The sequence below is a fragment of the Stegastes partitus genome, unplaced genomic scaffold (genome assembly GCF_000690725.1).
Source record: "Stegastes partitus isolate 25-593 unplaced genomic scaffold, Stegastes_partitus-1.0.2 Scaffold904, whole genome shotgun sequence".
Taxonomy (NCBI): domain Eukaryota; kingdom Metazoa; phylum Chordata; class Actinopteri; family Pomacentridae; genus Stegastes; species Stegastes partitus.
In genome coordinates, this window is record NW_007578635.1 from 196,066 (window position 1) to 219,447 (window position 23,382).

Here is a 23,382-nt window from a genome sequence, read left to right on the forward strand (position 1 = left end):
ATATATTCTAAATATATACAGAAAATATGCAAAGTGTGAAAAAAATTAAAAAGTAAAACTATACTTTGTACAAAAAATCTCAACACAAACATATGCACAGAAATATATATGTCACATTGGTATAAAATAAAACTGGAGCAGAGGAAACCTCTTTTTTCTGTCACCGTATGAAAACCGTCCCTGAAACGTTCTCTGATTGTTCGTGCGCTAACCGAGCTCCGGTCCGTTTCAGGTGTGGAGGACGGTGGGCTGGAGGCTGATCGCTCTGTCGGCGTCGCTCTACGGCCTGCTGTACCTGTACGAGAGGCTCACCTGGACCACCAAGGCGAAGGAGCGATCCCTGAAGCGCCAGTTCGTGGACTACGCCTCCGAGAAGCTGCAGCTCATCGTCAGCTTCACCAGCGCCAACTGCAGCCATCAGGTCCAACAGTGAGTCCGAACACAACGACACGGCGCCGTTCGTTCAGCTGCTTATTAGTAACTTTAGGATATTTAATAAAAGAAAGTTTTGCCTTCATGCTGTGAATCTTCTCTGAGCTACAGGTCCTTGAAGTATTAATGTGAGACTTCAATTTTAGGCTTAGTCTGAACACTGGATCTGGTTTCTGTTCCGCACCTTTTGTTTCTTTCCCTAACATTGATAATTGTTGGTTTTGGCCAATTATTGAGTCATTTTAGACTATTTTAATGTTATTCTGAGCAAATTTTCAGTCAGTCTGGATCATTTTCCATCACTGTGGACAAAGTTTGAGTCATTTAGAAAAAAATGGAGTCATTTTGCAGAATATTCGAGTCATTTAAGACGATTTTTGTGTGATTCTAAACCCATTTTCTGTAATTTCAGATAATTTTAGAGTCATTTTAGACAATTTTACATCCATCCAGGAGTCACAGTCTAAAGTCTTTTCTATAACCAACTGTGAGTATCGATATTATGGGATGTATCATGTTTCAGTGTCCCAGAGACGTGTAAAACGATCAAAACGTGACACTAAAATACAAAAACGAGACATAAAATGACACAAAACAAAACATAAAATGCCTGAATCTAAACATAGAGCAAAAAATAAAAAGAGAAAATGACAAAGATGAGCTCAGAACAAGAAAAACGAGACGCAAAATGAGCAATTAAATCAGTTTTACATCCATCCAGGTGTCACAGTTTAACAATTAAATCTGTTTTTGGTTCATTTTTCTTCTCTATCCAGCTGGTAGCATCAGTATTATGGGATGTCTCATAGTGTGAACAGTCAGACTGCAGCAGTTTAACGTCACAGAGGCATGGAAACAACCATTGGTAGCCTGGATGTGTTTCTGGTTTCTGATCATTCACCAGAGAAAACCTTACAAAGTGCATTCTGGGTAAACTTTCATGTGTGATGGTGGTTGGTCAGAACAAGTTCTAGACTATAAAAGGATCATTTTACCTCCAGAACCTACCAGGACCATCTGTAGACAGGATTCCTGTTGTGCTGAAGCTGTTTTCTACTGTATTTACATTTTAGCTTATTTAGATGTAGCTTCTACCTGTGAATCCAGAGACAGCGTTAGTGTTTACATGTCTAACAGAACAGTTCTGGTTCTGGTTCTGTGTGTGAGCGGTGGTGATGTGTCATCCTTCACTTCTACGGCTGCAGCACTATTCAGGAGCGATAATTCTGTCGGCTTTCAGAGCTCCATCCTTGAATATTTCATGCGGTTATCCCAAAATATATCCAGAAAAAGTAGCATAAATTATACAGCGTGACATTTCCACCCTCCTACCCTCACGGGCCTGTAACCCTGAACATATTCACAGAATGGAGGTACAACTGTCACGGCTTCATTAGACACTCTGGAGGTTTTAGGTGCTAATTTGATGCTGTGTTTAGTTTCTCTTCTCCCTGAGTCCCGCTCCACCCTTCCCCTCCGCCGCCTCTGTGGGCTAAATAAATAAGCAGTGCGACGCTGTGCCCTCTGCGTTTCCAGGGAGATGGCGACGACCTTTGCTCGGCTCTGTCAGCAGGTGGACCAGACGCAGAAGGAGCTGGAGGCCGAGATCCGTCAACTGACAGCCAAGATAGATCAGCTGGAGACGGTCCAGAGCCGCTCCAAGAGCCTGAGGTCAGTCCGGCTTTTACTGGGACGCAGCAGGACGGGCGGAGATTAGACGTCTGTGTGGGAGTTTAGCGAGGATGCTGCAGGAACAGCAAGACGAGGACAGACACTGTACATTCAAACATACTCAGACTGAAATCCTTGATTGTTTTAAACTTTGCTCATTTCAGAATCTGTGCCACATTTTAAAAATTAGACACGTAGAATAAAAGCTTCACTTGATTCTACTTTGATGACGTGTCACCATTTCAAGTTTGGATTTGGTTCATTTTCCTGATTGAACGTCACGTCACAGATGAGCAGTTCAAGGACTGTCGGAAAGGTCAAAATCTGAGGATTTTTTAAAGTTTCTGTCTGTGATAAATGCTGCATTTTTGGTGATTTAATAATCTGAGTTTACATCTCAGAAACGCACCGACGTCCAGACGTGTTCATGAACATCTACTGAAAGCAGGGGTGTCCAATCCTGGTCCTCGAGGGCCACAGTCCTGCATGTTTTAGATGTTTCCCTCTTCCAACACACCTGATTCACATGATCAGGATCGTTATCAGGCTTCTGCAGAGCTTGATAACGATCCTGATCATGTGAATCAGGTGTGTTGGAAGAGGGAAACATCTAAAACATGCTGGATAGGGGCTCTCAAGGACCAGGACTGGACAACCCTGTTCTACGTGATCGTCTGGATCCGAGGCTGACCTGTGTCCGTTCCCTCCGCAGACATAAAGCCACCGAGCTGGAGAAGCAGCTGGAGGCGTTCACGGCTCAGTACCTGCAGCCTCAGCAGTGACGCTCGTCCTCGCCGCTCCACGACGAGCCTCGACGCACCTCCACCGCGACGGACCGCCGGCTCTGAGGGACGGCGCAGCTGGAAGGATTAGTCGACGAGCCGACTGGTTGAGATGATCCGTGATTTTTTTTTTTTTTAGTCACACCAAAATTTTCCACTTGTCTCAACGAGAACGTTTTGGTATCTGAACTGCAATCTCTCTCTTTTTTTGTGGACATTTTCTAGACTCAACAGTTAATGAAATGAAAAAAAAAAAAACATAAATTGATCAAGTTTAGGGGACAGCGGAGAAACGCTTTCCTTCTTCTCCTTCAACCAGGTGTCTCAGTTACATGAGAAGCGAGTAAACTGTAAAACACAACTGCCTGTAAAACAAACGTCGTGCAGATGAAGGGCGGCGGTAGGATCTCGGTCGGCGTGACCATCTACCGGTCGGGTGCTATATTTTGACACTAGCGTGCTTCTGACTGTGAATATGCCTTTTTTTCTGTTTGTTTTTTTTTTTTTTTTTGGACAAACTTTCGTGGAGCAAATGAAGTTGTGCGTCTGAGAGATTGTACGTGAATCAGTTCAGACGACTGCTGTGTGATCAGAAATCAATATATTTAATAAACACTGGGTTTCGTAATCAGCAGAAGGGAAAGCACGTCGTCAGCTCACTGTAGGTTCGTCTTCTATTTTCTAACAATCCAAAACTGTATAGATGAAATTCTCCATATATATATATTTTATAATACCCTGTTTTATTTATACCCAGTAGACTTCCAGTGACGATTCCACCCGTCTGCACTTTGTAAAAAATTTGTCTTTCTGTTCTTTTCTTGGGAGCGTGTTGAAATACCTCTAGATTTACCAGACTGTATTAAAGCTGCAGTGATCTAAACCTGACGCCTTGTGCATTTATTCAGTTTGATTTGCTCTGTGGTGCCTTTTTACAAGCAGCCGGTGGCAGTGATGTGCCAACGAGAGCAAAGAAGAAGAAGAAGAAGACGACCGCCGATGGGGAGCAAAACTAAATCTGGAAATATTTAAATGTTACAGATGACTTTGCATTTTATAACTGACACCTCAAGAATTCGGAGTTTTGTTGCACACTTGGGGGAGTTTAAATGTACAAATGTTCAATGTTCAGTTTGTGGCCGGTTGGAGCCTCGTTCACTTCCTGTATCTCCACTGTAGCCATCAACAAGGGTTCCATTTTATTTGCAATTTTGATTAAAACCTGTTCAAAACGGGACAAATTTATCCAAAACGAGATAAATACTACACAAAATGACAAGAATGGATCAAGATTGATGCTTGAAAATGGAATAAAAGCAACAAATTTGACACCAGAGTGATACTGGGACCCCATAAAGTTCCTGTAAGTGTGTGTGTGTGTATATAAATATATATGAATATATCCATGTTACCTACTAAAATACAGTCTTTGGTCGACATGTCATTAACTTTTGAGGCTCAAACATCAGAAGAATCTAATGTGTGAAAAGTCTGATAAGGTCCAGGTTCTTTCATATGGTAACATGTCAAAATGAGTCCATTTGTTATTTTTGACCAGATCTGAACAGGTACAAGTAACTTTGGACCAGGGATGTCCAATCCTGGTCCTCGAGAGCCCCTATCCAGCATGTTTTAGATGTTTACCTTCTTCCAACACACCTGATTCAAATGACCAGGATCGTTATCAGGCTTCTGCAGAGCTTGATGATGAGCTGATTATTTGAATCAGGTGTGTTGGAAACATCTAAAACATGCTGGATAGCGGCTCTCAAGGACCAGGATTGGACACCCTGCTTTGGACTAATGTCTGAACTATTTTTGACCATTTTCGTGTCATTTTGAACAAATTTTAAGTGATTTTTTTGCAAGTTTTGGACCATTTTTGCGTCATTTTTTCAGAATAATTTTGAACAAATTTAGTTTCAATTTGGACACGTGCCGATTCATTTAAAAATTCCGGGACATTTTGGGACAAGTTTTAAATAATTTTTGGACACAGACGAAAGTGTTTCCAGCAGATCCAAATCCAAAAGTCAACTGGCTCCAGCAGTTTTTTATTGACCCTTAAAAATTAATAAATTCAAACAAAGGAGGTATTATGACCCCAGAAATTTCATGTAAGTGTATCTATATATGGATGGATCCATGTTTCTACTAAAATACAGTCTTTGGTTGATGTTACACCAACGTTTGATGCTCCAACATCAGTAGGATTTGATCTGTTCCAGTTTTTTGCTATTTTGACATAACGGTGACTCGTTTTTCTGACGAGCTGAACACAGAGTTGTCTATTTTTTATTTTTTTTTGCAAAGAATATCAGTCAGGATTCAGATCCTTGGTTAAAAGCTTTTTTTTTATTGGTTACAATAACTCATGGCAACATATCAGTATCACCAAGCCACTGTACAAATACAAAAAAAAGGTCTGGTGTGAAAAAGACTATAAAAATTATTCCATAACAAGTGATTATAATTTCACACGATAGCACTGTAAGAGAATTATCATGGCACCAAGTCCCTGGTCTTTACTGGCTTAAAACAATAAATACAACAACAACAACAAAAAAAAAAAACAAAACGACATGTCAGAGCAGTAGGTTGTAGAGTCAAAGGGCAGTGCATTACTGTGACGGTGCTGTGGTGGCGTCTTGTGGGGTCACACAACATTTGCTCCTCCTGTTTTCAACATAAACTTCTTTTTTTTTTTCCAGATTAAACCGGAGGGTCGTGCAAAGACGTGTGCAGCAGTGACATTTACACATCTACCACGGAGTTACCGCTCCGGCCGTGAACACAGCTCTGGTACCGTTAAAAGGTGGAGATTCAGGGAATAAAACCGGACTTCAGGTTAAAAACAACGAGTGAAACCAAATGGAGTCAAGCACCTTTAGTCGAGTCGTGAGTTTGCTGCTCTACTTTGCATGAGTGAACTGCACAGGCACGTTTAAGTGTCACTACTCCAGGTCCAGAGTGAAGAGATGGCTGCCAGCTGAGCGTCTGCTTCTTCAGCTGTTAAGGGCTATGGTGTAGTATTTTTTTTTTTTTAAGTTTTTAATCATTATTTGTACATGGCTCATGATGGAATACGAACAAATGGTGGATTTAGTGAAAGGAATAGTTCAGCGCTGTGGGTAAATGCGCTCGTTTGCTTCGAGGAGACGATTGTATCCGTCTGGTGACGCCAGGCTGCTCAGTGTGACTGCAGGGGGCGCTGCTGCACCGATGTACTGAACTCATGCTAATCTTTAAAAAGTGGCGAAAGAAGCATGCAGCATGTTTTCCTTTTCAGTAGGGATGCACGATATATCAGTGACCACATCGGTATCGGCCGATGTTAGCGTTTTTTCCATATATCGATCCGATTAAAAAATTTAGCCGATGATTGTCTGACATCAGCGCCTTTGTCTCTACGTTTGATATCGCTGCTACTTCACAGATGTTTTTGCTTAAATGGTCCAGGACTTAAATACATTTTACTTTTGCTACGTAATAAAGAAGTTGTGGCTAATCTGGCTTCTTTTGAATAGTTTGAATAGGTGTGAACAAAAATTGAATATCGACATCGGTAATATCGGTTATCGGCGACATCAGAAATCTTAATATCGGATATCGGTATCGCCAGAAATGTTAATATCGTTCACTTTTAAAGCTTCCAGGTGGAGATCAAAAGCAGAACATTTGGCTTCTGTGACACCAACGTGGCTGCAAAATGAGCTAAAATGTTTGGGAACTCTTCCCTCAAGTTATTAAGACTGAATATTTGCAAAAACAGTTTGGTAATGTGCGTGCAGCAGCGCCCCCTGCAGTCGCACAAACAGGTCAAGGCTCGGTTTTACCCACAACGTCACACTGCTCCTTTAAGCCGTCACTTCTTCACCTGGGGACGTCTGGTGTCCGCCGGCTGAAACAGAACCTTGAGTCTAACGAAGCGCTGTCAGCTGGACGACACGTTGGGATGCGGGTTTGGCTTTGGAGTCAGACACCGACGCGAGTCCGGTGGATGGAGACGAACGAGGCTGGCACTTGAGTCGAAGTGAGCAAATGTCTTTTTTTTTGTTTGTTTGTTTCATTTTTGTCACACTGACTAGTTTTCAGTTCACAGCTCAGGGTCTGTGGATAACATTGGCACGAATGAGGAAGTAACACTTAGATCTACAGGTAGGTTATCCACATACATCAGCAAATTAATCCCCCTCAACACTGATATGCGATCACATCCTACGCACCTTCTCAGGCTAAAAACTACAACTGGGCATTTTAACATTCTCTCAAGACGGTTAACGCAGAGCCGGTAGAAGCAGCTAAAAAAAAAAAACGGGAGAAAGAAAAAGAATTCATCTGATTGAACCTTAATAAATACTACAAACTTTACGGTGGTAGTAGTAGTAGAAAGCAGAGTTGTATAAAAGGTGATGTGAAGAAGCGGCGGTTCTCCGTACGCATGCGTTTTAGTGTTCACTAGTATCAGAATGTGCTTCTATCGGGGAAAGGGAGAAGAAACGGAGCTCTCTTATCGATGTGAGGAAGGAATAGTAAAGAGAAAAACGTTAGCGACGCTTGTATCAGCTTCTAAGAGTAAGGCAGAATGGAGACGCTCTGGCGCAAAACCCTCCAGATGTGAACGCTGAGCAGCCGATGGATAGGTCCGATGGATAGGTCCGATGGCGCACATCCTCCGTGCCATTCTCTTTTTTTTATTTTTTAAATGAAGCCTTTCGAGGAGCCGAAACGATGGAAGATGAAGAAAAATACTCGAAAAATCATCAGAAATACCACTTCTATGGGTAAATAAGTCACATGTGCTCGATGGTTTTACATTTCGTACTACAGTTTGTGAGTCTAGCTCTCTACGAAGCTTCTGTCTACCGAGTGCACTTTCTTCACTAGCAATATTTAACAGTTCATTACATGATTTTTGGTGAGGAAAGAAAAAAAAAAAAAAGATGCTCAAAGTGTTTTAGAAAAAAAACTTTTTTGTTTGTTTTCTTCTTTTTTTGTGTTTTTTTGTTTTTTGTTTACAGGCTTGTGGTGGCACTGGTGTGATTTCTTTTTTTTTTTTTTTTGGAGCGGCTCACGTGATTTCAGTTCAGTCGCTCGTTTCACACCTTGTTGACGACGTAAAAGGATAAAAATGACACAGCGTCTTTTCTCGGGGTCCTCAGAGTCGCCGTTTACGCTCCTTCGAGACGCTTTAATCGCTGCTCTGGCGTTTGTCCTCACAGGCGTCTCTCTTTGCGTCGGGCAACGTGAGTTTCTCGCCTTTAAGGGAAAAGCGTCGACTCCGCAGGGAGACGTGGACGTAACGATCCGTCCGTCGATCAGGCGTGGGATGGATGTCGTCTTCTGATGAGGATCTGAAACCACTCGGGTGGAAGGCCAAAAAGTTACGTTCGCCTAAAATTCACCTACTTTGGGGTTAAAGCTGGATCCAGACTAAAAAAAAAAAAAAGGTTGGTTTGAAGCTCTCTGATCACAGGACGGTTTCCTTCCAGGACAAACGGCTGCGATGAGGAATGCTTAAAAAACACACAGCCGTCGTGGACAACAGGTACAGGTAGAGGAAGTGATTTGAACTGGGCCAGATTATTGGTTCATCCTCTTGTCGCTGCTGATGAGCTGATGGGCTCCAATTAATCAGCAGGAAATGTTAGAAAATGTACACTTTTACTTGTTTAAATTGTCTGACCCTCAGTCTTGTACTCACAAACGTTTCTGCCGTTGTGTTGCATTACTGTGTGTAGTAATGTGAGGATTTAAAATAAAACACAACACCCAAAATTATTTTAAAAAAACAAAAACAAAACTCAAGGGTGGGAAATAAACTACAAAAATATATACATACACATTATATATGCATATATGATGCATATATACACACATAATGCTATACATATATACTGTCTTTATATATACATTTACATATTACACACTGATGCTAATCTTGTTGGTTGTTAGTCGCGGTAACAGAAGCGCCCTGAAAACAATCGGTGTGAGGGCAAAACCTTTTTTTTTTTCTTCTTTCTCTTTTCTTTTTGATTAGACTAATCTACTGAGAGGTTCTTACTTCTGGGTGGAAAAAAAGGTAGAAAGAGTTTCTCACAGGTGGGCAGGTCACCGGAGGGCGAGTTAAGAAGGTTTGGGCCGACACAGTGAGCGGCCCTCAGGTCCAGCCGGCAGATGAGTCGGGATGTAGACGGGGGGACGAGGAGGAGGAGGAGGAGGAGGATGGATGGATGGATGGATGGATGGATGGATGGATGGATGGAGGGCAGTGATTGAGTACAACAGGCAAGAGGTGTGTTTAGTTCCAGATCCGGAGGAAACTGTCCCAGGAGCCGGTGGCCACGGCCATCCCGTCTTCTGTCACTCCTAAGCAGCTCACTCTGTTGTCGTGGCCCGCCAGGACGCCTGGAGGTCCAAAACACAAACCAGAGTCACAGGACGGTTCAGAAAATCTGCATCCCAAAGAAAGTCAAACTACAGACACGTATTTCAAATAACTTTGGACAACACTCTCTACGTTATTTGTGCCGCTTTAAACCACAGACACTTTAATTTCTTTAGTATTGGAGCTGTATCCATGGAGACTGTAGGAGAAGCATTAACCTCCACAGAAGTCTTCATCATGGTGCCGTTGCTCGCTAAACCCCACGATGCTCTCTGTTTCCCAACACGAACTGCCTGTAGTCTGACTGACTGTTTCCTCTTGACTCTACGTTATTAAACCATAAAAGGCTCCCCCTGGTGGAACATCCAGGTACTACAGCTGATCTATGAAAGGTACATGTTCTGCCTCATCGGTTAATATATTTTTAATCTGTTCAGTTATTAACAGCAAATAACTGACTGACACTTAAAAAATAGAAAATATCACAACTTAAAAAAAATAAAAATAAATTTAATTCTTTTGGTCGTGACACAAATAGCTTCTCTATTATTTACTCATGCTAATTCACTCCTTAACCAGCTGTGTTATCTTAAAACAACAACCAAAAAAAGAGCCAAAGTTGCTTCATTTATTATCCGGAAACTGTAAAAACAAAACAGAATCGTTGCATTTTACGACTTTCCTTGAATTAATCATAAATGATTTGCTGTTCTGTTGGAAAATTTACCCAAATCTAAACCTAAAATCATAATATTTTATCAAATCCCTTCATCCCACATGTCTAACGCTTTGCAATGATGACATTCTGTTAAAAAAAATTAAAAATCTAAATTAGTGTACAGCATTACGTAACAGCTGAACTGCAGGTTGTGTTTACAGAAAGCAGACAGGAGATGAATTGTAAATAAAATATTTATGGTAGTCACCGTTTCTGTCAGAAAATGTAACCAAATCTAAGCTTAAAACTAAATTATGTTAATTTAATTTCAATACCACTTTATTCTACAAGTCTCATTTAGAAATCAGCTAAAAATAGACAATTTGCAATAACCAGAATCTGTAAAAACAAAAACTTAAATCATGAGCTACTTGGTGAACTCAAGAATGTTTGAGTGATTCAGCTGCAACCAGCAGTGTCGTGACAAAAATTCTTTTCGGCTCATAAACACCTACAAACGGCCTCATTTCCGCCGTCTAGAAGTCTGAGAGGCCGCAAGCAGACTTCAGACGCCTTTTACCTGCGCGTTCGCCTTTCAGGGTGTCCCAGACGTTGCAGTTGAAGTCGTCGTAGCCGGCTAGGAGCAGGCGGCCGCTCTTGGAGAAAGCCACGGAGGTGATGCCGCAGATGATGTTGTCGTGGCTGTACATCATCAGCTCCTGGTCGGCGCGCAGGTCGAACAGCCTGCAGGTGGCGTCGTCGGAGCCCGTACCGAAGGCGTTCCCGTTGGGGAAGAACTGCAGGAGAGAAAAGTCGTGAGGACGCCGTTAAATCGGATGTTTCTGAGGTGAAAGGTTTCTTCAAAGATGCTTGTTGTTCGTCTCTTAAGCCTCGCAGGGCGACAAGGGCTGATAAGAGATCAAACAGCCGAGATGGTGAATTTGATATGAGCGATGATTCCAGTAGAGGAAGGATAATAACCAATATTTAACTAAGTTACATAAAGCCATGTTATCACACACGCCCAGTTTAATGGACAGCAATATAAAGACTATAAAGCAGTATCAGTTCGCCCAACAAAGCAGCTCTGTGGCTTCCTGACAGCTGTTTAGAGAGATTAAAAAACCTTCAACCTCCGAAACTTCATCAGTTTAGAAAAAAAGATCAAATTAAAGAGAAAAGAGCTGAAAACAAAAAAAACTCCATCACATTTAAAAGACAAATTCCTCCTCTTGTTATTTGACAGTAATCAGCTGAACGCGTGTTTGTGAGCGACTCACGGTGACGGCGTTGATGTCGGACACGTGGCCGGTGAAGGACTGCCTGCACATGCCGTCCCTGATGTCCCACAGCTTGGAGGTGGCGTCGCAGGCTCCCGACACGAAGGTCTTGTAGTCCGGACTTAGAGACAAACTCATCACGTCGCCCGTGTGGCCGGAGAAGCTGGTGGCCTGCTGGCCCGTCTCGATGTCCCACAATGCACTGCAGGGAGGAAGCAGCGGTTAGGAGAGTTCTGGTGGCGCTGCGGCTATAAAATAACTATAGTTGCTATATTATTATTATATCTTATTGATATTATTTATGTTTAATCCAGCTGCAGCTTAAATCACACCTCATTTAAATGGTCTAATTCTGTTCCTTAAATCCACACAGTCACTTTGCACCTCTGAACCATTTTAGCACTTTGTTTACATTATTGTTAGTCAATACGATATCACACTTTATTCTTATGTCAGTATATTACATTTTCAATTTTTAAGTATAATTTTATTTATCCTATTTTAACAACCACATGGCTGCTGCTACTATTGTACAGTTGTTACCGTTCTGTGTCCAACGATGTACTTAAGCTGCCCCCAGGGGGACAAATAAAGTTGTTTTGAATTGAACTGAATTGAATTAACCTGCCAACTGGGGTATAAAAGGCGTGCTTTTTTTCTTTTAAATCCCCAAATGACAACATTCATCAGAGCAGGAAACTGTAAACACTGACAGATTAGTCTGAGTTTCAACTTTACGACTGTCAGGAATGCAACCAAATCTGAGCTTTCACCAAAATCACTTTGCCTCGTTTAAAAATTTGGCCAAAATACGGCGTTAGCCTCGACTGAAACACCAATGACCAAGAGTCATGTGACAAAAATTCAGGGACTTTCAAGCTGAACTGCGGGCAGTGTTTACACAAAGCAAAGGGATAGTGTAATGAAATCTGAGCTTAAATTATAATATTTTATCATAATCCCTTTATTAGACGAGTCTTATTTATAAATCAGCTAAAAACAGACCATTTGCAATAACCAAATCTGGCTAAAAAATAATAAATAAGTAAAAATTCTTTGCTACGTGGTGCAATCAAGAAGGTTTTAGTGACTCAGCTGCAACCGACAGTGTCATGACAAACTGCAGACTGTGTTTACACAGAGCACGAGGATGGAAACAATTAAAAATACAAGCAGAATATCTGTAATATAGAGCGAGACCATGTGTTCCAGTATTCATAAAACCTGTGGGCACTCGGAAAAACTGATTAAAGGTTTCCTACATTTCTGTAAAATAAATAATCAAAGAAATATTGCCTAAAAAAATCAAATATTTTCTGATTTTTTTGCATTATAACTGTGTCCTACTGTGAAAAAAGACACTTCTGAGCTCGCTCTCCTTTTTCATGCTTGTTCTGTTTCCACAGAGGTGCAGGACTTTATGTTGCAGTAAAGAAAATGACCCTACAGTGAGTAAAAATGGAAATAAGCATCTCCGGCCTGCGCTGTAGCACGAACACAACAGCGTCAGTGGAATACTTCCATTGTGTCAAACTGCTGCTCACCAGGTGGTGTCTCCAGAGCTGGTTAGTATCTGGTTGTCATCCAAGAAGCGGCAGCAGGACAAATAACCTGGAGACAAACAGAAGTTCCACATCAGATAAAAGAGGGCGCTGTCGACTCGGTGCCTCTGGGCGAAGATCTTAACTCTGTAATCACATTGTTTCCCTGATTTTCTTTTCTTTTTTTTTTTTTTTTACTGCTGCTTTAACCACAAGTGACATTTTGTTCTGGTTTGAAAATTTAAGCTTGTATTTTTGAGATAGTAGTTCACAGAGTCGTGTTCATCCACCGCTCGGATAGAAAACAGCTCCATTAAAATGCATCTAATGTGACGGAGTGAACATAACAGAAGAATATAAATGTATTTTTCTTTCAAAAGAAAATCTGGACAAACAATAACAGAAATGCACTCTTCAGGCAGTCCTCTGTAAATTAGCAACAGCTCGTGCAGCCCGCCGTTGTCCGATTCATAAATTCAGCTAATGTGCATCATTGAAATCTAAAGCTCAGTAAGTTGCTGCACAAACAAGCCTTCAACAATTTGTCTGGATTCTATCCCAGTGTTTGAATAATTCCTGCACCTTCTACAAGTCTTATAACAATTTACTACACGCAATAAATTATGTGTAAAAAATATATGTTAATAAAAAATCAAACTTTTGTGAGGCACCTTTATTTTGTGCATAACCCATATACGTAAAATTAACAGATCACCCAAACTGAACTATCACTCAACACCTAAACGAAGACAACTGAGAGATGACGAGGAGACGGTTAGCTGATGCTCGCCGGTTTGGAATCAGCACGGCAACGTCGATTACAAAATAAAGAAAATGACTCAGTGAAGAAAACGCAAAGGAGACGGCAGAAAACAGAGCTCAGACCGGTCTGATAATCATTTGTAAAGCTGTGAGTGTCACGGGAGTAGTGCTGGACCAAACAGTTTACTTCTGTTGCATGTCATCGGACACCAAGTAAAAAATGAAAACTTAGAAAACACTGAACATAAAACAACTTCTATTCTAGACAGAAAATAGAAGAAGGTAGAAGGTTTTTATTGTCAGTTTCTCTATATATCCAGGACATACAGAGGAACTGAAAAGACACTTCTCTCTCTAAATAAAATAAACAAAAATCAAACTATGTACACTGGCGGTAATGCAATATAGTGACAACTTAACATTACTATTTTAGAATATAAACGGTGAGCAGCATGTGGAGGAGCTGCAGAGTCCCCCTTGTATCTGACCTGTGTGTCCAGGTAGCTCTCTGGTGACGCGTACGTTGCCTTCGCGGGTCTTCAGGCTGTAAATGGAGCAGATGTTGTCCAGACCTCCGCAGGCCACGTAGTTCCCAGAGGGGGCGTAGGCGCATGTCATCACCCAGGAAGAGCGCAGCGGGATGGCGTGCATCTGAGGGCGACCAGAGGCATCTCTTTATTCGGCACCGTTAAAGGAACTCGTGTTCGGCTTTTAGCTTGATCACAGTTAACGGCTTAAAGAAATCAAGAGGATGGACTCTGGTGCAAAAGATGCGAGAGAAGTTTAAATGGCATCGATTCTGGATGAAAGAGGCAGTTTACATAAAGATTAAAGATGCCTTTACTGTCAGTGTATGTGAAAATACAATGAAATTCTGTTATAGTAGCAGCGTGGGTCGAAGTGGACGCTGTTTAGAAAATGTCTCATTATATCTGTCTTTAAATATATAAAAATAAAATCTAATAAATACAGGAGTATGCACACAATTCTATAAACTAAGTAGAGTTATGATGATGATGACTGAGTATCTGGAATCACAGTCCAACCCTAAAGTCAAAGTGGAAGCAGGTTTGGCTGCTGAATGTATTTAGGTCATTCCATGAAAGATTAACCAGCGCCTCCCATCTGACCTCCTCAGAACCTGCTCATCTTTTATCTACACTAACTTCAGTGTATTTAATGAAGCCATGTCAAGTTTTACCTTCATACTATGAATACTTTTCTGGTTACAGAGCCTTAAAGTACTTAGAGGTGGGCTGAAAGTCTTTTTAGTTGACTTTTTCCATCATAACTTCATCAGCAGATAGACACATGACATGTTCAGGGCTGAAAAACACATCTTGAGTTCTACTAGAAACTGAAACCAGATCAGTTTCACATCCATCCAGGTGTCACAATCTAAAGATTTAATTTGGCTTTTGTTCTTTAATCAACATCAGGGGCCAGATCATCATTTCAACAGCTTGGAAACGACACATCGGTACACGTATTGTACTTAGTCTCTTAGCACTATGATGGTCGTAATCGCTGGATTAAACAGAATCTCAAATTTGACATTTTGCAAGAGTTAAAATGTGCCTGTAGTGGAAAATAATTTTGAAACAGAAAGAATCGTTTCTGGAAAATCATCTGAAAATGCCTGCTGCAGGTTTACTGTTCAAACTATGATACATCCCATAATACGGATGCTCAAAGTTGGTTATAGAAGATATAGACTGTGACACCTGGATGGATGTAAAACTGATCTGGTGTCAGTTTTTACCAGAACTCAGCTGTGTTTTTCATCCCAAAATGTCATGTGTCTATCTGCTGTACTGGTGAAGCTATGAGGTCCAGATGGGAAAAGTAAATCTGGGAATTTCAGCCCAAACCTGTGCACGTCAAGGGCCTGTAACTCGGTCAGGGGGGAGCTTTTTTTTCCCACATTTGGTTAATTTTGTATGGATCTCAGTGCAGCAGTACACGTAAAGTACCTTATTTGTTGTGTAGCTGTCCCAGATGATCAGCTTTCCGTCTTGCGAGGCACTGACAAGTAACCTAGAAACGAGTTCAGAAGAGCAGCGTGTCAGTGGGTTTGCATGTTTAAAAGGCTCACAAGCTAAGCTACGGTACATGCACCTGGTTCATTAGAAGCAATGAGAGCCAGTCACCTTACAGACTACCGTGCTGCTACCGTCAGCCTGGATTACTACGAGGTGCTCGGTCAACAAGCATTCAGCGTGAGCTCCCTACTCTCCATTTCCCTTCGCATTCCCTCTCTGTCTACTGCTGGAAGCCTCCTCGTCCAGGAAAGCCACTTTTAATGTCCGACGCCATGGAATATTCATGATCCCGGTTATGTAAAAGTCCCCGCTGTCGGTTGGGAGGTGGAGGCACCTGACGGGTCGGGAAAGCACCGGAACGGAGTGGAGGTGGGGCGGCGAGAAGGAGACGCGACAAAACAAAAGCCGGTTTCAGACCCGAGATACGTAACAGCGACGGTGTTCAGTTTTTACTTTAGTGTTCGTCACGAGGAAGCATCGGTACGACGTCAGTCACTGAGCAACACATCAGATACGCATTAAATCTCAACTAACAGCAGTTTGTAGGCTAATAGATGTGAAATTATAGAGCAAAATGAATGAGAAAGGAGCAATTTTGGCACATGAACTGTATTTTTCACCCTCTATGATGCGTTTGGACAAATACTGGTGCTGAAATGTGTTAAAAGTCTTCCCTAAATCACTTCACGCAGCATCAAGTGTCATCTCTTGTGCCTATTTGTCAATAAGAATGTGTGCATTTATTGAAGTTATGAAGTTAAAATCTGCACAATTCCTGGAGACTCTGGTGTGGATCTCGTCTGACGCTTCAGGAAAAACTCCTACAAATAGCTGGAAGCAACAAACTGAACTTCAGCTCCTGTTAACGTCTTGTGAAAAAAAAAGATTATATTAATTATTGGAAAGTATTTGAGTTTGTAGGCTAAAACATGTGAAACTGTAGAGCCAAATGACTGAGAAAGGTGCAATTTTGGCACATAAGCTGTATTTTTTGCCCTCTATGATGCGTTTGGACCAATTTTGGTGTTGAAATGTGTTAAAAGTCTTTCCTAAATCATTTCACGCAACTCAAAGTACCATCTTTTGTGTCTATCTGTTAAATTGAATGCATGCAGTTCAGATTCGTGCCAATTAAAAAACGAAAATGTTTCTCAATCAGACCTGAAATGTTTTTGGTTTTTAAAACAGAAAACCTCATAAGTGCAGCTTCTACAGAAACCTTGCCGTCAGATTAATGCCTGCCTCCCTGAACGGGGGGCTACAGACGGATAAAGGCCGAGTTGGAATTGAGGAGCTGTAGATGGCGTCGATGCGGGAACAGCTTGAACTCCTCCCTCCTATCCTGACTGGGTGTTTCCGTCTCTCCGGGGACAGGAAGGGGTTTGATGGTGCTGCACTACAATCAAGAGCAGAGCCATCGCGCTCAAATGTCAGTCGGTGCCTGTATACAAAATAAACACTGGCCTCCTGCGGGGGTCACCTGGAGGGTGCTGGGCACACCCAAGAACACACTGACAGCCACAGACACACTTCACCAGGACGACAGGCGATCCCACTGATCACGCTTGTAAGAAAACACAAGGTTCACTCAAGACAGCTAACGGGCTCAGAGGAGAGATGTGCGTTAGGGATCGACTGATATTATTATTTGATTTTTTACAGATTCTTGTAATCAAGAACGGCCGACAATTAATAATACACATTTAATGTAATGTTTTACAGCATGTGGCAGCAGGAATCTGTCATTAATAACTAGATTTCTTCATTAATAAGGGCGATTATAACTGAATATGTAAAACAGAAATAAATTATCTCCTCTACTTATGTAGGATCGACTGAGATTGATCAGTCTGTCTCCTGCTGTTCTTCTTTATTTTCTTTCTATTTACTTTCTCGGGTTAATCTGTGGCTGCCTGATAACTGAGCCGCTAGCAGCTAGCATAGCATTAGCCGCTGGGAGAGGAGCTAACTTCCTGGTTTATTGTTCAGCGTTGCCGTTCTCTGCTTGCTTCTAAGACGACAAAGTGACGACAGACAGAGAGAGGAGGCGTCAGACCTGAAGTAGAGCATTCAAATTATCGATAATTCGTCATTACAAATACTGAAAATCGGCCACGATAATCGGCCAGGTTGACAATCGGTCTGTCCCTAATGTGCATAATTGAAGTTCTAAAAACCAACAAAACGTTACCTGCAAAGAAACAGAACCACCGTCATCTTCTAATTAATTTCCTAGAAATTAAGATTAGTGCGCTGCATGCATACTAAAGGAGGGAAACACCATCTGTACAGCTAATACTCTGTGCTCTGTTTCGGTGCTCATAACCGCAGTTAAAAAAGCAGTTTGTAAGTTTGCATCTGATCGACTCGCTGTGTTACGATTGCAGTCCAATTCTGCAGGAATCAAATTTTGAATAATCACAACAGCTGGAAAACCGTCAGAGAAAATAATCTTACAAACTGCATCTTTAAAGGGAATATTAAGTAAGCAAGTGTGGCTATCTGTCTCTGTGCTCACTGTGAGGGCGTACAACCGTGCTAGCACTCAGACAGATGTACAGTAGTAGTGCAGGTGGCAGGAGGTGGTATTAGTCATATTAGTAGAACGGTAGTAGTAGTAGTAGTAGTAGTGGTGGTGGCAGCAGCAGTAGTAACAGGATAGTAGTGTAGCCCCACACCTGGGACTGCCGTCACTGCCCCAGTGCATCGCATTGGGAGACAGATGGACAGAGAGAAAGATACACAGTGACACAGAAACATATTAAACATGGAGAAAAAACCGTTACAGCACCGGTGACAAAAGATGTTACGAGCCTCGGAAATGATGGTTTCAGTGTGTATCAGTAGGAGCTGCAGTGTGGTGCTGATCAGCTGCTGGAAATAAAGTTGACTATACTGTGGCTTAGATATTAACAGCTGCAAAAAAAAGAGTTTAAGCAATTAACCCTCTGAACTCCAAAACCAGTCGGTAGGTTTGAAAGACCTGTTATTTAAAAAAAAATAAAAATCACTAAAATCACACCGTTTATCGGAGCAAGAAACTGCAAAAAAATAAAAATTGGCGGATTTTCATGCGGAACTTTTCACGCTGGTCTGGAAAAACAACCAAATCTGAGCTAATTCTTTAAAATCCCTTTTATTCTGCATGTTTCATTTAAAAATCTGCCCAAAATTAAAAGTCTGCAGCAACAAGATTCTGCAAAAAATGAAAAATTCTGAGCTCCTCGGTGCAGCCGTGAAGTCATTAGCTGTGACCAACAGTCCTGTGATAAAAACTCTGGGACTTCTCGGCTGAACTGCAGGAAGTGTTTCCACAGCACACAGGAGATAAAGACGGAAACAAATAAAAAAAACATAAGCAGTTAAATATCTACAGTATATAGAGCAGCTCTGGTCCTCGCGAGCTACTGTCCTGCAGGTTGTAGGTTTTAGCAACACACCTGACTCACATGAATGGATCTCCAACAGCTTGTTGTCAGGTTCTACACAAGTCTGTTAATGATGCATCAATGTGGGTCAGGTGTGTCGCAGTACGGAAACGTCTAAAACCTGCAGGACAGCAGCTCATGAGGACCGGAGTTGGAGATCCCTGATGTAGAGTCGCCACTTTTTCTCCATTGTTGGTAACACTTAGAAAAAAAATTGTGCACCATTCCATTTTTAAAAAACACAACAATCAAATTAACATTAAAAACAAAACAACTTATGGTATTCTAACTTTGCAAAACTGCACAAGACTTTTTAATAGTTGTGCTGCTTCCAAAGAGCTTCCAAAAAACGAGCCCACAGGGAATAAAAATGTGTCAGAAGCAGAGAAAAAGTTCAGGAACTGTTTGGGGTTCAGTGGGTTGACGTAAATCCGACTCAAGACGTATGCGGTCAGTAATTTTACTGTTGTAACGTGTTTGCATTCTGAAGGCGTGTCCATGTTTGGTTGAATCTGTCATCAGTAGCATTTTATTGCTCGTCTCTGGCACACATCTTGTATTGTTAACATCTGTTGTGTTGTTACCGACGGCCCAGAAGTCACTACAGAGCCAGTTGAAAATAACTTTAAACTTATACTGACAAAAAGAAAGGCAATAAAGAAAAACTACACACTGATGAAAAACAAAGCCTGAGTGTGTCAAACTAAAGCAACAAGCCTTGAAGTTGGGAAGAAAATGATTAATTATTTTAAAAGGATGATTTTTCTGCCAATTTAAAGAAAATCACGACAAGATTAAAATTAGCCAAAGAAGATGAGCAAGAGGAAAAAATAGGGACAAACAAGGATGCCAAGTGAAACAAAACGTCTCATTTCCACCCTGCTGGGGGCTGATAATGGTGTCGTCTGTGTCGTGGCTACGCTACCTGGAGTCACTCCCCCAGTGCATTGCATAGATCTTGGCCAGGTGGCCCCTGAGAGTGCGTCGCGTCCGCATCTGTATCCGGCCCACCGAGTCCAGACCAGCTGTGATCTGCCAAAACACAGGAAGAAGCAGTTACACTTGAGGCTCACGCGCTCTTATCACCGCTGGACACGAGCTGAGGCTGCAAAAACAGTCACTAAACAATAGACGGGGATGAATAATACGGAGGCTCACACTGGCCCACGACGTCTGTATGTTATTTATATGGACTCCGTGACAACGTATTCCAGTTACTCTGCACTACTGACTAGATTTTTGCTATTTTTCACACGTTATTCAAAGTAAAACTGCCTCATCTGGCTTCAAATTTAATCAAACACAGCTACAGCATTGAACCACACAGTGTATAGTTTGCTTACTGACATGTTTTGCCCTAAAAAACGCTCTCTATTCGTCATACAAATATGATCCTATTGCATTGCTGACTTCACAGGAACAAAACTTTATAAGCTAATACGTATGGAGGAGAAACGTTCTCACCTGTGACAGAGTGGAGTCACTGCAGGCTTTCCTGGCATCCTGCAACAAAACAAAACCCTTAATAATGATGTAAATATTCCAACTTATTCAGAAAAATCCATCAGTGCCTCCAACCTGACCTCCTCAGAATCAGTTTTTATGTGCAATAGCTTCAGTACTTTTATTGAAGTCATGCAAAGTTTTACTTTGACATGAAATATTTTCAGAGCTGCAGGCCTTTGACGTACATAAGGGTGGGTCTAAGTTTTATGGATTTAAAGTGTGATTTTTTAAATTTTATTTCTGAGCCTCATAACTTCAGCAGACAGATATGTGACATTTTCAGGGATGAAAAACACATTTAAGTTCTGATAAAAACCTGCACCCATCCAGGTGCCACAATCTAAAGACTACAATCTTGTTTTTGTGCTGCATTTTTTCCCCCCATAACCAAATTTGAGCATCAATATTATGGGATGCATCCTCATTTCAACAGCAAAACTGTTTAGCAGTTTATTATCTACGACATAAGAGTTGTAAAAACAGTCACTGGTACCCTGGATGTGTTTCTGTAAAACTTTACCAAGTGCATTCTGGGTAAACTTTCAAGGCTGATGGTGGTTGGTCAAAACAAGCAAACTCTCATTTTCACCTACATTTTAAAACCAGGATCATCTTCTAGACATCACTGGTTGCAGTTTTAACAGACTTCAAATATGTTTTTCATCCTTATGAAGCTATGAGGGCTCAAAGATGCAGAGTGCGACTTAAAGGTGTGTAATTTGAACCCTCCTCTATGTGCTTCAAGGGTCTGTAACTCTGAAAACAGTCACAGTATGAAGGTATCACTTTGCATGGCTCCATTAAATATAGTAAAGATATTATACATTAAAAATCAGTTGTTTCTGAAGTGGTCATGTGGGATTTTTTTTTTCCAATTTGGTTGAGTTTATGTTTGCAGACACAATTTAGAGAAAAATGACTAAAGACATAATCCCATGACATTTACACAGACTGACCCATGAAACAAGACAAATTACAAGAAAAGAACAACTGTGCTGATTTACTCCAATCAGCGCTCACACAGCAGCATTTATAGATTCCTTCCCAGAATCCACTTTCTGTATGACAATGACAAGTTATAGGCATCACTGTCTTGCTTGTGGTGGCACATGCATACACACACACATGCACACACACACACATAGAAGAACATAAACGAGCACGTGCACACGACGCGCGGCCGTACCCGGATCTGGTTGCGTAGCTGCTCGGCTTCCTGCCGCAACTGTTCCAGCTCGCTCATTGTCCCTCTGTGGCGTGTTCAGGCCTCGCTCGGCTCCAAGCGCTGACCGCGATGGGATGACAGAACGTGCACGCTCACACACACACACGCGCGCGCTGGCTCACTCACACACACACACACACACGCACACACTCACTCACCCACACACGCACACTCACACACACTCACACGCACACACCAGCTGACACCTGCAAAACACAGAGACAGGAATACTGTGAGTGGAACAGGCGGAGGGACAGTCGAGGATGGAAGCGCTTCCATCGGACAAACATCGGTATCCTGCTCGGGGGGGCTGCCGGGCAGGGGAGGGCGGGGCGGGGCTGGGTGGCGGCCTGGAGGGTGGTCTGGCTCTTCAAACACCCTCAGTCTGGTTCAAAAGGCCATCTGAGCCAGGCTCTGACCTTTCCTCACTCAATCAGCCTTTTGTGTTGTTGCAATGCGCTTGTTTGCTCGGCCTGCAGCACTGAGTGTGTGTGTGTGTGTGTGTGTGTGTGTGTTGTGTTGTGTACTGTGGGCAGATCTGGATGGTTTATTAGATAATATGTTCAGGAGACAAAGAAAACGTGTGCACAGATTCATCAGCAGCATTCATCTGAACGTGACAAAAGCTCTTAAACATCACGTGAAGCAAAAGTTGACAAGTAGTGACCTCCTCAGAACCAGCAGATTTTTTAAGTACAATAACTTCAGTGTATCTAATGAAGCATTTAATGCAAATTTTAGCAGCATATTGTTCATACTTTCAGAGTTATAGGATCTTGAAGTACACAGAAATGCATAGACATCTGTCACAGAAACTTCAGGGCTTGATGACACATTTAAACTCTGTTAAAACCTGCAACCAAATCTCTATTTCACAGCCGCAAGCTACATGCACAAGTGTCAAACTACGCCTGTATTTGATAAATTATAAGAAGGAATCGAGTCTAGAAGATGATCCTGGTGTCAAATGTAGGTAAAAGTTAAACCTGTCATTGTCTAAACTTGTTTTCATAAAACTCCATCATGAATGAGCTTTGAAAATTTACCCAGAATGCACTTTTAAAAGCTTTCTCTGGTGAATGATCAGAAACCAGAAACACATCCAGGGTACTGATGGTTGTTTCTATGACTCTATGTCATGAAATGAACAGGAATAGATTTTAGACTGTGTCACCTGGATGGATGTAAAACTGATCTGGTTGCAGTTTTTATCAGAACTCAAACATGTTTTCTTTTTTTTTCAGCTCTGAAAATGAGTCTAACTGCTGCACTGATGAAGCCATGAGGCTCAGAAATGATGGAAAAAGAAAAAAAAATAAAAACCAAAAAATGGTGAACCCCCCCTAAGGAACTCAAAAAACCGCAAACCCGGAAAAAATCAAAAGAAGAAAGGAAAAACTTGCAAGGCCTCAATAAAAAAAACAAAACTCCCGGAAAATTAAAACAAATCTACTGATTCTGAGCATCAGGAGGAACTTCTTCGATCCACAAACACGTCACAGTTAGTTTATAGAAAATAACTTCTGACCTCAGAAGACCTGTGTGGACAAATCTGGAAAGTTTTCTAACTAATATTATTTGAAAAAACACAAATAAAAATCCTGCTTCAGCTCACGATTCACTGTGTAACAGATCTTAAAGGTGAAGGATCTTTGCCACAAGACACC

At 41.6% G+C, this 23,382-nt stretch overlaps 2 protein-coding genes across 2 annotated transcripts in view; one reads left to right on the forward strand and one right to left on the reverse strand.

The window, feature by feature from the left end:
* The window catches only part of mfn1b (mitofusin 1b), a 20,118-nt gene extending 16,345 nt beyond the window's left edge, over positions 1-3,773 (forward strand). Inside the window, exons 16-18 of the mRNA XM_008293702.1 lie at positions 233-429; positions 1,969-2,103; positions 2,816-3,773. Of these exons, the coding sequence (XP_008291924.1) occupies positions 233-429; positions 1,969-2,103; positions 2,816-2,885 (402 nt within the window). The 3' untranslated portion in view covers positions 2,886-3,773. The remainder of the gene's footprint in view (positions 1-232; positions 430-1,968; positions 2,104-2,815) is intronic.
* Positions 3,774-8,737: 4,964 nt separating this feature from the next.
* On the reverse strand, positions 8,738-21,875 carry LOC103366075 (guanine nucleotide-binding protein subunit beta-4). Its single transcript, XM_008293703.1, has 9 exons — positions 21,677-21,875; positions 20,449-20,487; positions 19,910-20,016; positions 15,488-15,551; positions 14,003-14,165; positions 12,756-12,822; positions 11,212-11,413; positions 10,512-10,728; positions 8,738-9,293 (listed from the first exon to the last, which is right to left on the reverse strand). Exons 1-9 carry the CDS (start codon positions 21,731-21,733, stop codon positions 9,187-9,189), a joined length of 1,023 nt encoding a protein of 340 aa, XP_008291925.1. The 5' UTR covers positions 21,734-21,875; the 3' UTR covers positions 8,738-9,186.
* Between the last annotated feature and the right edge of the window lie 1,507 nt (positions 21,876-23,382).

Bases quoted from the DNA above. Each gene is read 5' to 3' on its own strand.
- LOC103366075 (XM_008293703.1), bottom strand. From the start codon at position 21,733: ATGAGCGAGCTGGAACAGTTGCGGCAGGAAGCCGAGCAGCTACGCAAC. The intron at 20,017-20,448 runs GTGAGAACGTTT...GTGTTTTGGCAG, and splicing joins GTGACTCCACTCTGTCACAG to ATCACAGCTGGTCTGGACTC. The intron at 9,294-10,511 runs GTAAAAGGCGTC...TTGGACCTCCAG, and splicing joins CCTGAAAGGCGAACGCGCAG to GCGTCCTGGCGGGCCACGAC.